The 15,226-nt window shown below is 38.4% G+C and overlaps 1 protein-coding gene across 1 annotated transcript in view; it reads left to right on the top strand.

Annotated features, from left to right (window-relative positions):
- Positions 1-15,226, top strand: part of Cntnap2 (contactin associated protein 2) — a 2,081,518-nt gene that overhangs the window by 1,205,938 nt on the left and 860,354 nt on the right. The window contains exon 11 of the mRNA XM_042273149.2: positions 3,523-3,629. Coding sequence (XP_042129083.1) covers positions 3,523-3,629 — 107 coding nt within the window. The remainder of the gene's footprint in view (positions 1-3,522; positions 3,630-15,226) is intronic.

The following is a 15,226-nucleotide window of genomic DNA, read 5'->3' as shown; positions in this document are numbered from 1 at the left end:
ACTTGTTTCAGGAATTTATTTAATGTCCTACATTAAGAACTAGAGTCTATACAAGGAGAACACCAATCTAAAAAAATGTAAATGGTGAAAAGCAAATATTTAGAATAAAATATGAAAATCTCATTGAGTAAAAACAATTATTTAAAAAGGAATCCATGCTGCAGACTGGTAGGAGCAGGCAGTTCCACACTCTCAGTGATGGTTCTGTGCTTCCCATGGAGTTAAAGTCACACGTTTTTGTTTTGCATTGTTTTGTTTTTTTGAGACAGGGTTACTCTGTATAGTTTTGCACCTTTCCTGGAACCTACTCTGTAGCCCAGGCTGGTCTCAAACACATAGAGATCTGCCTGCCTCTGCCTCCCAAGTGCTGGGATTAAAGGCGTGCGCCGCCGCCACCACCACCTGGCTCCCACACTTAGGCTTTCATCATTCTCTAAAGAGCATTATTTAAAGCATCCTTAGTTTCCAACTTGGTTTCCCTTGCCCACTTTTGCACTACCTTCCCCTGAATTAATTGGTGTGATGGGCTCATGTAAATGACTTTAACAACCAGACTGAGCTAATATTAACCCATGAGAATTTGGAAAGTTAAATATACCACCCAAAGGGTATCTCTTTACTGAACTTCAAGATTAAGTGTCAAATATGTTTTCCTGTGATGTCAGGGGTCTCCATTCATTCACTTCCATGATGTGGAGAAACGAGGACTGTTGGTTGTAAGCACCTGCTGTGGAGGGCAGACCATGTTGTGGGGTCTGCAGTGTACAGGGACTGTGCAATGGCCATGATGAACAAACCAGGACCACCCACCACTTGCTGTTATACTTCATTTTCATCACTTTTTCTGTCCTGTTCTGCCAGAGTCACTTTTTAACACTTTAATCATCATATTTCATCCTGTCTTTTATGAACCAGATGAAATATTTTCAACTTAGTTAAACCCTCTGATTACTCTCCATTTTGTGGGGTGGGGATCAGGATCAAGTTTATTTACATTATCAGATTTTTTTAAATTTTTTTCATTAAAAATATATTATTCATTTTACATACCCACCACAGATCCCCCTTATACCTCCTCTCTCTCCCCAGACCCCTGCCTAATCCTCCTGACCCACCCCTCATCCCCTCCTCCAAAAGGATAAGTTCTCCACTTTTAACTAACCCAGTTTGCAAATTTCAACAGCAGTTTGTATCTGTTCCATGGCTCATCCAAGTACTCTTGATATTTTGCATGACTCTTGCTCTGACCTCAACCTCCAACTAGATTCAGAGATCATTGGAGAAGGCTCATCTCTGTGGCCTACATAAAACCAGAACCATATCACAGGAAAAAAAGTGGCAATTGAGGGTAATGTGAATTTTCTGTCCGCCCAAGGCTGTGCCTTTGCTCAAATTCTATTTCAACCCAGTAATGATTGCTCTTATTTTCTTCTTTCATGATCTAGATGCTCAACTTAGAGTTCTAAACTGTGCCTGCAATGCCCATTGAATGCTTCCTTTGAGGTTCTATAATACTTCCCTTACCCACTCTGTGTTGATTCCCATTCTCACACTCATTAGAGTTCTCATTTACAATGTATTTACTTGGGTAAGCATATCTACCAAGTCGTACTGAGCTGAGCTGTATGCCCTGCTGCAAGTGCTTTCAGGAGTGGCTGATGGGAAATTAAGAGCAGAGGTTTGGAAGTTTGGTCTCTGAGATCAAATAGTTCAGATCTTACAGCTAGTAGCTCCTGGGACATTATGAGTGAGGGTTTACTCACAGGATGGTTCTCTGTAGAGAAACCACTGTAGATTCTCTAGATTCTGCTGCTTTAAATCAGGAGGGAATTTCTATTGTGAGGTGTTTGTAGTTAAAATATCAAAATTGTTACTTGAATTCTCCCCTTTAGACTGTGAGAAACTTAGTGTTCACTAAAAAGAAGAAAGATGTAGGGAATTTGGAGAGTGAAATGGATGGGATGGGCAAAGAGATGGTACAAGCATAAGGAAAATGTATCATTGATGCAGGGATGTCTCAAATCACATTCTAACCATACGTTTAGGATAAAGTCAAGGTAAGAAATTGTTTCTGGGAAGAGGTAGTCCAGATGGGTATAGTTCCCACTTGTTAGACTTCTAGTTTCTACTTAATATTTTTCAATTTCATGGACATTATCTCTAAAGGTTCATGTATACAAGCGAATTTTGTTCAGATATAAAAGGAAAAAATTCTGTCACTGGGTGATGCAATAGATTGAATTAGAGATTATTAATTGAACTAAAGCAAGTCAGACACAGAAATGTAGTTGCCACATAATTTCATCGATGAAGTTGACTTCATCAAAGGTTAAAGAATGATGGTGACCAGAGCCTGGGGGTTAGAGAGGGCTGTGGAAAAGTTAATCAGTGGGTCAAGCTACAGATAGATAGGAGAAAGAAGTACTTGTGTGTGGTGACTAGACCTAACAATCATGTTCTATACACTTCAAAGCTAAAAAAAAGATTTTTGAGTATTTTTCACCATAAGTGATAAACATTTGAGAGATAGATACATATAACCTTAATTATAACACAAAGAGAACAACACATTGAAACAGTACAGTAGGCCACTAATATGCACAATGTTCCCACTTTTGTGTATCATCTTTAAAATAAAATTTGAGGAGCTGGAGAAATGACTTGCTGGTTAAGAGTGCTTACTGCTCTTGCAGAAGAGCCAAGTTGGTCTCGCAGGCAGCTCATGACCATATGTAACTACAGATCCAGTGGATCCCATACCCTCTTCTGGACTCTGTGGGTACCTGCGTTCATATAAACACATACATAAAAATAAACATAAATATAAAAATAAAATTTAAATTAATAATTCTATAGTTTTAAACTATTCACAAGGTAGGTATAATTGCCTGGTTTTCCAAATGTGAAAATCAAGGTTCAGAAAAATTGAGTCATAATTATCTGCCTAGTAAAGCTTTGTATATAAGCATGCTTTTTCCTCCTAACATGCTTGCAGACACGTTAAGCAGGCATCTTTAACTATCCAGATGGGTGTAGAAGGAGATTTTTGAGGCTCCTATCAGGTTGGTATATTCCATTTTTTGTGCCATTGTTTCAGAACCCCAATTTGTTGTTTACCAGACCCCCCTTTTACTGCTGTTGACAGTGATAAAGATAAAAATAGGACCAGAATTCAGATGGCTCATCCTCCATTTCTCACCAAGAGGAAACTTAGGTGGTATCTTTGTCCTTTGTTGAATTAAACTAAAATGAATCTGTGATATGCAAAGGAGCCCCTCAACTGTGTGATAGTGTCTATGGTTTATTCAAAAAGGGGAGACACAAGGCCTGTGATACATCATCTTTTGTGTGCCTGGCACCTTCCATCATGAATCATATTAATCTGCTTAAACTAACAAGGATTAATTGCTTCAGCAAGGCAACCTGGCATTGAAATGATATATTGCCCAAACAGCTTGGAATTTGGCCACTCATAAATCTCATTTGCTTGTTGGTTTATTTCTGTGTCTATTTTTCTGACAGATGTGTGCCCAATCACTGTGAGCATGGTGGGAAGTGCTCGCAAACATGGGACAGCTTCAAATGCACTTGTGATGAGACAGGATACAGCGGGGCCACCTGCCACAACTGTGAGTGCCAATTTATCTCACTTTCATCTTGTAATTGCATGGGAATCATGGTCTTCAGCTACGCTGTACAGAATAGCAACCTGAATTACACACATCTTGCTCCACTTGATTCTGGGAGAAAATAATCCTCAAGGTTGCATTCTAATTTTTCCAAAAATGGTATTCTAGTTGTCAAAATATATTCTCTCTTGTCTAATGACTCTAAAGAGGGACAGACAAGTCCAACATTCCATATATGAAACTGGGATGCTGAGATTGGATTCACCTCTTATGTCTAAGGCATGCTTGTCCAAAGAGATTGCTTGGGAATTGTGTTAGTGTGATGTCGCTAACTGGGTTCTCATTCATCAGCTCATCAAAGAGAGACAGGACAAAGGATAATTTGAACATTTAGTTTCTGGGCAATGTTTGCCTCATGTTTTTACCCAGATTATTGATTACATTATTTTTAAAGCAAAGAAATGTGTCAGACAGTGTAAAAGTCCATTGAAGTTACACATAAAAAACAAAATCTAGAGAACACAATTTTTAAAAATATTAAAGATGAAAGGTAAGATGCAAAGATGACTGATAAATTAGATTTGTGCTTTGTTTCACATGGCATTATCCTGAACAGTTAAACAAAAGTTGAACTCTTTAATTTGAGTATTTTAAAAATAATTTCTAGCCCTGTCATTGTATTATTAATTCTCTGAAAAGGTCCTGATGTTTTATTTTTGAAAACAGATTTATCATAACATACAGTTGGGAGAGAAGGGAGTCACCTGTTATCTGACATTTGGATATGAATGCGTGTGTACATACATGATTATTGTGTACATTAGTGTGCATTCGAATGTATGTATATATATATATATATATATATATATATATATATATATATGTACAGATGTGTGTGTGTGTGTGTGCATGCATGTGTGAGTATGCATGATATATGCCTGTAGGGAAGAAGGAAAAGGAAGGTAAAACAGAGATTTAACTTTGTCCCACAACTCAAAAACACAGAAAATCTCAAATCTAAATTCTCTAATTATACAGATTGATTATTCTTCATTTCACTTTTAGGAAATAACAAGCAAAACATTCTCAGAGTAGAGTCTTGGGGATAGTAAAAATGCAATATGGTTCCCTGTGCCTTTCCATGTTGTTATTTTTAGTAATGTTCAGTAAGAAATCATGTTTAGATTATACTGTAAGCCTATGTTTAAAAAGCTGTTTATTTTTCTTCACTTATAAATTTGTCTGGTGAGATTCTAAAAATCAAGAGGTAAAGAACAACTGGCATTGGGACCAGTAGGATGCCTCAACAGATAAGGATGCTTGCTACCAAACCTGAATTTGATCTCTGGGACCCACAAAGTACAAGGAAAAAAATCAACTCTCCCAAGTTATCATCTGATTTCCATACACACACAATGTAATGAAAGATTTTTTTTAAAAAAAAAAGCTAAACAATGATGGTGAGATATTTAAGGATCATATAATATCCATAAAAACTCATCATTTCATGTTCAGGGCAGGAGAGATGGCACATAGGTAAAGAGCACTGGCTGCTCTTTCAGAGGATCTAGTTTTGGCTTCCAGCACCCACATGGCAGCTTATGACTATCTGTAACTCCAGTAACAAGGGCTCTGGTGCACTCTTGACTCTGCAGACACCAGGCACACATATACTACACATACATACATGCAAGCAAAACAATCTTATACATAATATAAAAACAAATAATTTGACTTTGTTTTTGTTTTTCAAGACAGGTTTTCTCTGTGTAGCTCTGGCTGTCCTGGAACTCACTCTGTAGAACAGGCTGTCCTCAAATTCAGAGATCCACCTGCATCTGCCTCCCAAGTGCTGGGGTTAAATGTGTGTACTACCACTGCCTGGCTAAATAAATCTTTTAAAAAGAGATTCATGTTATATAAAATACTTGGCACAGAAAAATATTTTCATGAATAAAAGCAATAATAAAACTACTTAAAAGAAAGAAATTACAACTAAAGTTGTTTTTTACCAACCATATCCAAGAGTTGACTTTCAGTAGATATTCATTACATAAAGTATGATCTGTTGCTGGAGGGCTTCTCTCCAGGTTCCCCAAGCCCCGCAGTCCCACAATCCACATATAAAATAATCACTCAGACGCTTATATCACTTACAAACTGTATGGCCGTGGCAGGTTTCTTGCTAACTGTTTTTTTTTTTTTTTATCTTAAATTAACCCATTTTTATAAATCTATACCTTGCCACGTGGCTGGTGGCTTACCAGAGTCTTTACATGCTGCTTCTCCTGGCGGTGGCTGCAGTGTCTCCCCCTCAGCCTTCCGCTTCCCAGAATTCTCCTCTCTCCTTGTCCCACCTACTTCCTGTCTGGCAACCTACTTCCTGCCTGGTCACTGGCCATCAGTGTTTTATTTATATAGAGCAATATCCACAGCAATGATCTACAATTAAGTTACTTTGGTCAAGACAGGAACCTTCCTTTTACCCATATATCTCATATAGCCATTTATAAACTCCTTGTTTAATCATGAGATTTTGTGTCTGTAATTCTATCTAGAATCAAAAAGCAAGAAATTGATGTTTTGATAAATGTCTCCTCTCTCATTGATTGTTTGATATTGAATTGAAAAGACAATAATTTTGAGATACTTTTTCCCAACATTAAAGACCAATTTTACAAATATATACTATTAACTGAGTAATTGAATTTGACTTTTGAGAGCAATAATTGAAAGTGTCAGAATGACCCTGGATGTGTTCACGTCTGCCAGTTTCAAATTTGAAAGAGGAAAATTACCTCATGCAGCATGTCCTGGTACTCCATCCTGTTGTCCCTATGTCCCAGGACTCCATGATGCTGGTCCCCATGTACTGGTACACCATGCTGTTGGCCCCTGCGTCCGGGCATTCCATGCTGCTGGTCCCTATGTCCTGAAATTCCTTCCTCCTGGTTCTAAGTCTTGGTACTTGATCCTACTGGTCCCCATGTCCTAGTTCTCCATCATCCTGATCCCCATGACCTGGTACTCCATCCTGCTGGCCCCATGTCCTGGTATGCCAACTGGCTAGTCCCCATGAGTTGGAGCTCCATCCTACTGGTCCCCAAGTCCTGGGGCTTTATTTTGCTGGCTCTATTCATTATTGCTATTCTATTCTTTTCAGTAAAAGTCAAACCAGTCATTTGCAGAATAAAAACTCAACCCCTTGTTGCTTTCTTGCAATTCAGTCTGTATTTTGAATATCCAGCTAGTGTATGAGCAGAAGTTAACAGGCCAATTCATTCTTCAAGACATGTAGCACATCACTTGTAGAAAATTATATGTGTCATTAGTTGTGTACTAAATGGACAAGTTTGAGTTGACACTAAGTCCATGTAGTGCTGTGTACCCATCTAGAAAACCATGGGGTTTCTTTGAGCCTTCTTTATTCTCCTGAACTGAAGGTTTGCTTGAAGTCACTACTACTCTTCAAGGCCAGTGTGTTAACCAAGGAGCTACTTATTCTGAGCCTTGTGTTTTTTTAGCATCATGGAGGTACAAGTTGAACACTGCTGACCTACAGTAGCTAACTAAAGTCAAACCGAATGTTTAGTAGAGTTTCAACCCTTATAATTAGTCAACAAAAGCACTTTGGCTCATTTTCTACACTGGTCCTGGCTTGGTAATGGGACAATAGGAATGTCTTGAGTAAGTACCTATGATCAAGCCTTTGTGTCAGATCATATTGGCTGGCTTCCACTTGTCTTCATCCCTTATTGCACCCTTGGCTCCTTACGTTCTTGAGGCCTGTGTTCTCATTGTTGAGATGCCTGTAGTAACCACCATAGCAAGATTAACTAAGAAGGCACCTGGGGACACTGGAAGATCTTGGCCACAAGTAGCACCCAGTGTCTTCCTTTCATTTCACTCCTTCCAGAGGGACTGTGCTTTGTTTGACCCTCTACCCTTTGTTTGTCCAGACCCCACAATTTGTCCTTTATTTCATGTTGATATTCACCATTGACTGTCATTTCTGTGGCAGATTAGGGACTGTGGACGTTGATTGGTTTCACAGCATCTTTCTCCAGAATAACCAAAGAGATTAAAGCTAATTTTAATACTTCTAACACCTGAATGTTTATTCATAAAGATCTTTAAAGTTAGCCGGGCGTTGGTGGCGCACGCCTTTAATCCCAGCACTCGGGAGGCAGAGCCAGGCGGATCTCTGTGAGTTCGAGGCCAGCCTGGGCTACCAAGTGAGCTCCAGGAAAGGCGCAAAGCTACACAGAGAAACCCTGCCTCGAAAAACCAAAAAAAAAAAAAAAAAAAAAAAAAAAAAAAAGATCTTTAAAGTAAGTTGTGCATACAACTCAGAAGATTGTCATTAATACACTATTTCCTGGAGGTCAGAATGCTGTTCTAGAAATGCTGAGTCCTTGGGATGGGCAAATTTGGGTTTTTGTTAACTAAGACCAAAAGGAAGTAGTTGGTGATAAATATTAAACACAATCAATTCTTGCCATGTTATTTTTAAAATTTTTCTCTGAAGATGATCCATTTTTAGTGACTTTTAAAGAGCTACTCAGCCATAACATGGACTGAAATCCCCAAGAAAGAAATCCATGGATGGCTAGTGTGTGTGCTTCTCATGGCTCATGTGTTTGCTGGCTTGTTGGTGTTGCACTGACTTACCTCTGTTTCTCCCTCTCTACATTGTAAAACAAAACTCCGCACTTCTAGCTGTGGCCTTCCTCTAATGGCTCTCCATAAACACACTTCAGTTGTCTCCAGCTTCCTTCCCAGAACTCCTAATGCTCCTTAGGATCTAATTACCATCTCATTTTCCCACATGTGTTCCTTAAACTTTTAAGATTATGGTCCTTATTTACATAAATTAAATTCAAGAAGCTATCCCTCATCTCTGGGCTTAATGGATTATTTTCCCCATCATGCTTCAGTACTTGGTGTTCTCTTAGGAATCAACCATCCTTCTTTAGTCTATGACCATTATATGATATTGCCTTCACTTTCCCAGACTATTCCTAATCACATGAAACCTTTAGGTTATGCACTTAAAATGGGGTGGTGAAAGAGAATTTGGGCATCTGACAAAGGTAAGCAATGTCTGGGAATGGAAACTGTTAAGAACATTTAAAATTCTAGATACATATTCTGAGATAAAATGCTTTTATACCTAGCTATTTATTAAGGGACAGATGGTGGCCCAGAAATACAGACATAACACTGCTGTAGAGTAATAAGAGGCAAACTAGGTTAACTTGCATAGGTCCTTTCCAATTTTAAAAATATGGCATCTCAGAGATCAGAAATCCTAAAAAGACAGTAGGTTCTCATGCTGCTGCACATCTGTGTTTAAAATCTTTCTCAGGCAGTGCATTGCTAGAGGGAACACGAAGTGTGCTAAAGCAATCATTCCACATTCTGTTGTCTGGAACAATTACTCAGGGTCCTTGTATTTGTGAAAATGAATCATACTACATTGCACATCCCATAATATGTTGTTTATAGTTCATTATGCTTACAAGTAATTTTATTCAAAGCATAATATTTGAAAAGAATGTAAGCTTCCCTGCTACGGTTATATTAACTTAGAGCACAGTCCGATTTCCCAGCACTACAACACCTGCGGCCTTTGGCCAACAGAAACTTGAACAATCTAGGAGTCAGTGATGTCAACTTGGGAGATTGCTACAAAGCCAAGCAGTCACTGAGAACCTTGTTGTGTCTCTAAAATCAAATGTAGATGTTCGGTCTTGCAGAACTGGATTAGTTTCCTTGGCTACCAGTACATCTGCTATGCCAGGTTCTCTTTAGTGTGACTATGTCTATGAAAACCTGGTTTTCTACACTGATTTCCTTACTATTTGTCCTTTGGGTCCTAAAGTTCTCCTTTCCATTTACAAGGTGTGTGCCCCAACCTTCAACTTATTCTTGGCCCATGCCACTGGCCCTGTTGAAAGGCTGTTGCACATCCTCTTCCTCCCCCCCCCCCCGCCCCCGCTATGTACATTTCTCTTCTTCCTCTGGATCTCAGCTCAGCACTCACTGCCTTAGAGACACTGTCTAAAACTAAGAAAGGCAACTTGCTCTATGACATAACAGCCCGTTTGAGTGGAAATGTTGTCTTTATATTTGTGCTTTACTAATAATATCCTCTTCCATTGCACTATAACCACTGGAAGAAGGAGGTACCAGGTTTTGCCCACCACTTCACTCATAGTATGTATTATATAGGCATACATGTGTGTAATATAGATTTACTCTGACTTAAAGAATGCACAAATACCACAGAATATGGCATGCATCCAAGGGTTGTTTTTGAAAGGCAATCCTCTTTAGGCAAAGTTATGAAGATAGTCAAACTACACAAGTTGAGTAGAACGAAATTTGACAAAAGAGGAAAATAGAGAAAGGAGGGGAAATGTGGATTAATGGATGGCAGGGGAGTCAGTGACAATGATTACAGGAATAGCCTAGATATTAAACGATGGTGAGAACTCACACAGGGGACTTCAGTATATCAGCAAACGAACCTATACTTCTGAAATATTTGAATAAAATACTATGGCACATCATGACGTTTCACCATTCACTAAAACAATTATAGGACACTGAGCTGCACACTACAATGCAGCAAAGACGCTGAGTGTAGCTCGAAGAGTGTAGACACTACAGTGCTGGATGAGTGCAGAGCCATGCTGAAATAGACGTGGGTGAGATCAAACATGTTCACTGTCTCATGAATGACAAAAGTATGCTTTAAACTTGGTGAAATTAGAATATGATGGACATCAGACTTTGAATTCTCACACAGTGCTGTGTATGTATTGTTGATATGAAGAAGTCACAGATAGGAAAAAACCCAAGACTGGTGTGATCCCGAGCTCCTCAGGGAAGCACTCACCTTCATATGCTGAACTTCAGCTCTGAGACATGACTGTCTGCCACACTTTACAAATCTTTCCTTGAGTACACAATGGTGGGTTTCACTCACACTGGTACATAGAAAAGCCAGGTCTACCAGCACCTGCCACAGGACATGAGCAACAGTGAAATGATATATGTCAGATTTCATCCAATCTCCACTCCAAATAGTCTTTGACATCTAGGCTTTGCCATTTTTGTTTGTTTGTTTGTTTTTCTCCAAATCACTTTAATTCTATGAACTTCATTGACATTCAGTGAATTCTTTTTCATTTTGAGATGAGTTCTAACTGTGTTGTTGAGGTTGCTCACAAACTCAAGGTCCTCCTGCCTCACTCAGCCTTCCAAAGGCTGGAATTTCAAGTGCCAACCATAGGGTTTGTTGTTACATTCTGGTTTTTCTAATTAACTGTCTATGTATATACATATACACGGGTATACACATACACACATAATGTGTGTGTGTGTGTGTATATATATAGAGATAGATAGATAGATAGATAGATAGATAGATAGATAGATAGATAGATAGATAGATAGATAGATAGATAGATACAGCTATATATTTAAATATTTATTGTTAAGTTTAGTAATAAATCTGGTCAAATTATTTAAATTTAAATTTCATTGAGATGTATTTGTTGAATAGTGATGGACACCAGAACAACTTTTTATAGAAGTAGACCATGTAATCACCTCTTATACCTGCCCCTTTCTCTCCCTATATGATTTAACTGTTCTTTGCTTGGTTTCCTAATCATGTCATATATACATATACACAATATACACACATATACATACATATATGTATATATACACATAAATAATCATGTATGTATGTAATATACACATACATGATTTTTTTGTATCTTTGTAAAATCTGCTGTCCACAAATGAGAGAAACCAGGTGTTAGTTGCTTTCTGTATTATGTTGTTTAATACAATCTCCAGTTGCATAAATTTTGCTTCATGGTTGAGTAAAATTTCATTTTTGTGTTTGTGTGTGTGTGTGTGTGTGTGTGTGTGTGTGTGTGTGTGTGTATTTGTGTATTTATATTCCTTGCATCTGTTCATCTGTTGCTAGATACCCAAACTGATTCGGTACCTTGACAGTTGTGAATGGTGCTGCATTAAACATAAATGTGCACCTGCTGACAATGATGTGGGGAAAAGTGTTGGCAGGAATTCAAATTAGTACAGCCACTATGAAAATGAATTTGAAGGCTCCTCAAGAAACTGAAACTAGAGCTGCGCTAGGACCCAGCAATACCTTATAATTTTTAAGAACTTTTATTAATCTACTAAGTCTTAAAAACAGCTAGCCAAATTCTGCATCATTTGTAAATTGTATGAGGATAGAGATAACATTGCCAGTGTCTGTGCTTAGTATGTTCACCTGAATTTCACACCAGTGAGTCCCAAGGGAAGAATCATAGGTTGTCTCAGTATTGAAGCCAGTACCCTCTGAAAACACAAAGGTGCCCTTAGCTGATTAGAATGCTACACTGCCTAATTTGTAAGCATAGGTTGAAATTGTTCTTTCTAATCCTGACATGGTATTAAGTAACTAGATTTTGCTTCTCTGCTACCAAGTGAACACCACCAAATTCTTTCCACTTGCCCCTCACTCCATTTGACACAAGACTTACTTCAGATGGCCATTGTGTCCCTGTTATTAAACACAGCTGCAGCAGCATGAATCTCTACCAAGTTCATCAGTACACTGCAGCTGACTGTTTCAATCCATGGAATGCAGACAGGGGAGCTGCCATGGCAATTAAACAGCACCTTCCATAGAGGGGCATGTTTTCAGTAAAAATCAAATGCTTATAACTTGAGCGTATTCCCACAGCTGTTTTGTTGGGATTAAGAACTGTGGATAAATTGAACCATACACTTACTTTTATTGTCTAGGTTGTTTCTTTCTATATTTACAAAATATTATAAACATAGAGACATGGAAAAGAGGAAAATATTTAATGTTTTATCACTTTACCTGTTTCCAATTTTATTTGTACTACCTCCCAGATTGTTTTCTAATTGTTTACTTTTTTCTTCTGTTTTACACTCATTTTAATGTCCCCTTAGTAAATAGATAAGAAAGCAGAGTGAGAGCAAAGAGCCTCAGCATGATGCCAGAGATTTTAGCTCCCCATAGTATGTGCACATTGAAATTTTAGTAAGGAACCTTGGAAATGAGCGGATGGCTCATGGCAAAGTGCTCTTCAAAAGCTTGAGGACCTGAGTTCAGATCTCCAGAACTCACATCGGAAGTCAGATGTAATGGAATGTACCACTTATCCTAGTTCTGGCAAGACAGAAGAAAGGCATCCCTATCCCTGGAGGTCTCTCATCAGCCGTCTTTCCAAATTGGTAGGCTGCATATTTACTGTGGGTCTGTCTCAAAAAATAAGGTGAAAACCAATAGAAGAAAGCAAGTTGACATCAACATCTGGCCTTCAGAAGCGTGTGCACACATATGTGAACATACTCCCCACACCTGCACAACACATAAATACAAACACACATATATAATAAGCACCCACAAGGCAGCTCACAGCTGTCTGTAACTCCAGTTCCAGGGGACCCAACACCCTCATGCAGGTAAAACACCAATGCACATAGATCTAAAAAAAAAAAAAAAAAAAAAAAAAAAAAAAAAAAAAAAAAAAAAAAAAAAAAAAACAAAACAAAACAAAAAAAAAAAAAACAAATAGAGCTGGAGAGATGGCGCAGGGCTAACAGCACTCTTGCAAAGGACCGGGGTTCAATTCCCAGCACCCACATGGTAGCTCACAACTGGCTCTAACTCCAGTTCTAGGGGATCTGACACCCTCTTCTGGCCTTCTTGGACACTGCATATACATGGTGTTCACAGACATACATGCAGGCAAAACATCCATGTACATAAAAATAAAAAAAATAAATGGGAAAACCATAAAATTAAATTGTTAATGACCCCTTACTGAGTTGCACATGTTCTCAGCCCAAAAGCTAATTTTTTCACCAAAGATGAAGCAGAGGGAAACAGTGACAAGTGGCATCACTTCCCAAAGTCACACTTATTACAAAAAGAAGCAATCACCCTAAAGTCCTTTCTCACCTTGTCACCTGGTGTCTGCAGATAATGTGAATGGAAAGAAATGGGAATGTGCCATCTTTTCAGAATGTCAGAAAGCAGTTTTAGGGCCATTTTGTCTTTCAGCTACAACCAAATAAATTACACTGGATTAAAGTAGTGTAGGTCATTTGCAGAAACACAGCCCAAGGACCTTTACCTTGCTAAGGCAACCCACATTTCAAATTAATCCTTTCTTTATGCTTTCCTTCAGAACTCTGGTTAAGATTAAACATTGAGAGAAATGATTTAATTCCAGTTGTACAAAGATATGCAGTAGTTTTAAGAATGTTTTTTTCTCTTTCATCCTTAAGAAGGGAAGAGTTGATCTACAAATATATATTAAAGTGCACTGTGCTGGGGAGGCAGGCTACGGTCCTATGAACTTCTCACTCGCTATGAAGTGTCAGAGCTGGGTCTGGAGGGAGTTGGTTGTGTTCATTAAATCCCCTGTAGTTTAGATCTCAGGGACTGTCTTATCCAAGGTTCGGAGAGCAGCGAAAAAGGAATACCAAACACCCATCTCTGCGTGTTTGATTTATGTATGTATATAATGAGTTTTGATCATATCTATATCCACTTCCTCTCCTCCAACTCCTCCAAGACAGCCCTCCCACTATAGCTCACTTCCAACTTCATGTAGTCTTCTTCTTTTTTTTTTTTTCATTTAAACCCACTGAATCCAATAAGTGCTACTGTATGTGCATGGGTTTAGGTCATTTACTAGAGCATGGACAACCTCTAAGGGGCTTCATCCTTAAGGAAAAATAACTCACTCTCATCAGCCAGCAACTGCCAATAGTTCCTTGGCTAGAAATGTGGCTTTGGGAACTCCTTCCCTAGCTACATTAGAATTTATTTTGTTTTGTTTTGTTTTTTTTTGAGACAAGGTTTCTTCGTGTAACAGTCCTGACTACCCTGGAACTTATTATATAGAGTAGACTAGCCTTGAACTCACAGAGACCCACATGCCTCTGCCTCCTGGAACTAAAGACATATGCCACCACACCTGACTGCCACATTAGAATTTTGACTGACTTGATCATATGTGAGTATTATGAAAGCAACCACAGCTGACTGTGAGTTCATTTGTGCCATAGCCCTGTCATGGCTAGAAAACACTGCTTTTTTTCTAATCCCTCAAAATCTACAGCTACTAAAAGCTTTATGTCTCCTCTTCCAAGGTGATCCCTGATCCTTGAAGCCTCCAACTTTTTATTGCAACTCTTCACAAAGTTAACATATATGATGATCAAAATTCAGAGATAGTTGCAATTTGTTCAGTAATTGTATGAATTTGTTTGATATGCATCATGCTAGTCAAACACAGAGATCTAGACAAATGTCCTTCTCCTTCTGAAGTAGATAAGGCAGTTATGAAAGGAAAAGAGATAAATAAGAAATATTAATAAGCTATTAGAAGGTAGAAAATGTTTGTTTATAGGCCAACCTGGTATGAATACAAATACTCATGAGAAAGAGAACATATGCTAAGATAGCTGGAGAAATATTCAAGGGAGGAAAGAATTCTTAGGTAAGTTTCTTCCAGGGCTTT

Source organism: Peromyscus maniculatus, chromosome 3 (genome assembly GCF_049852395.1).
Source record: "Peromyscus maniculatus bairdii isolate BWxNUB_F1_BW_parent chromosome 3, HU_Pman_BW_mat_3.1, whole genome shotgun sequence".
NCBI classification, from domain to species: Eukaryota; Metazoa; Chordata; class Mammalia; order Rodentia; family Cricetidae; genus Peromyscus; species Peromyscus maniculatus.
The sequence above is the reverse complement of the archived record's forward strand: the minus strand, read 5'-3'. Positions and strand labels throughout refer to the sequence as shown.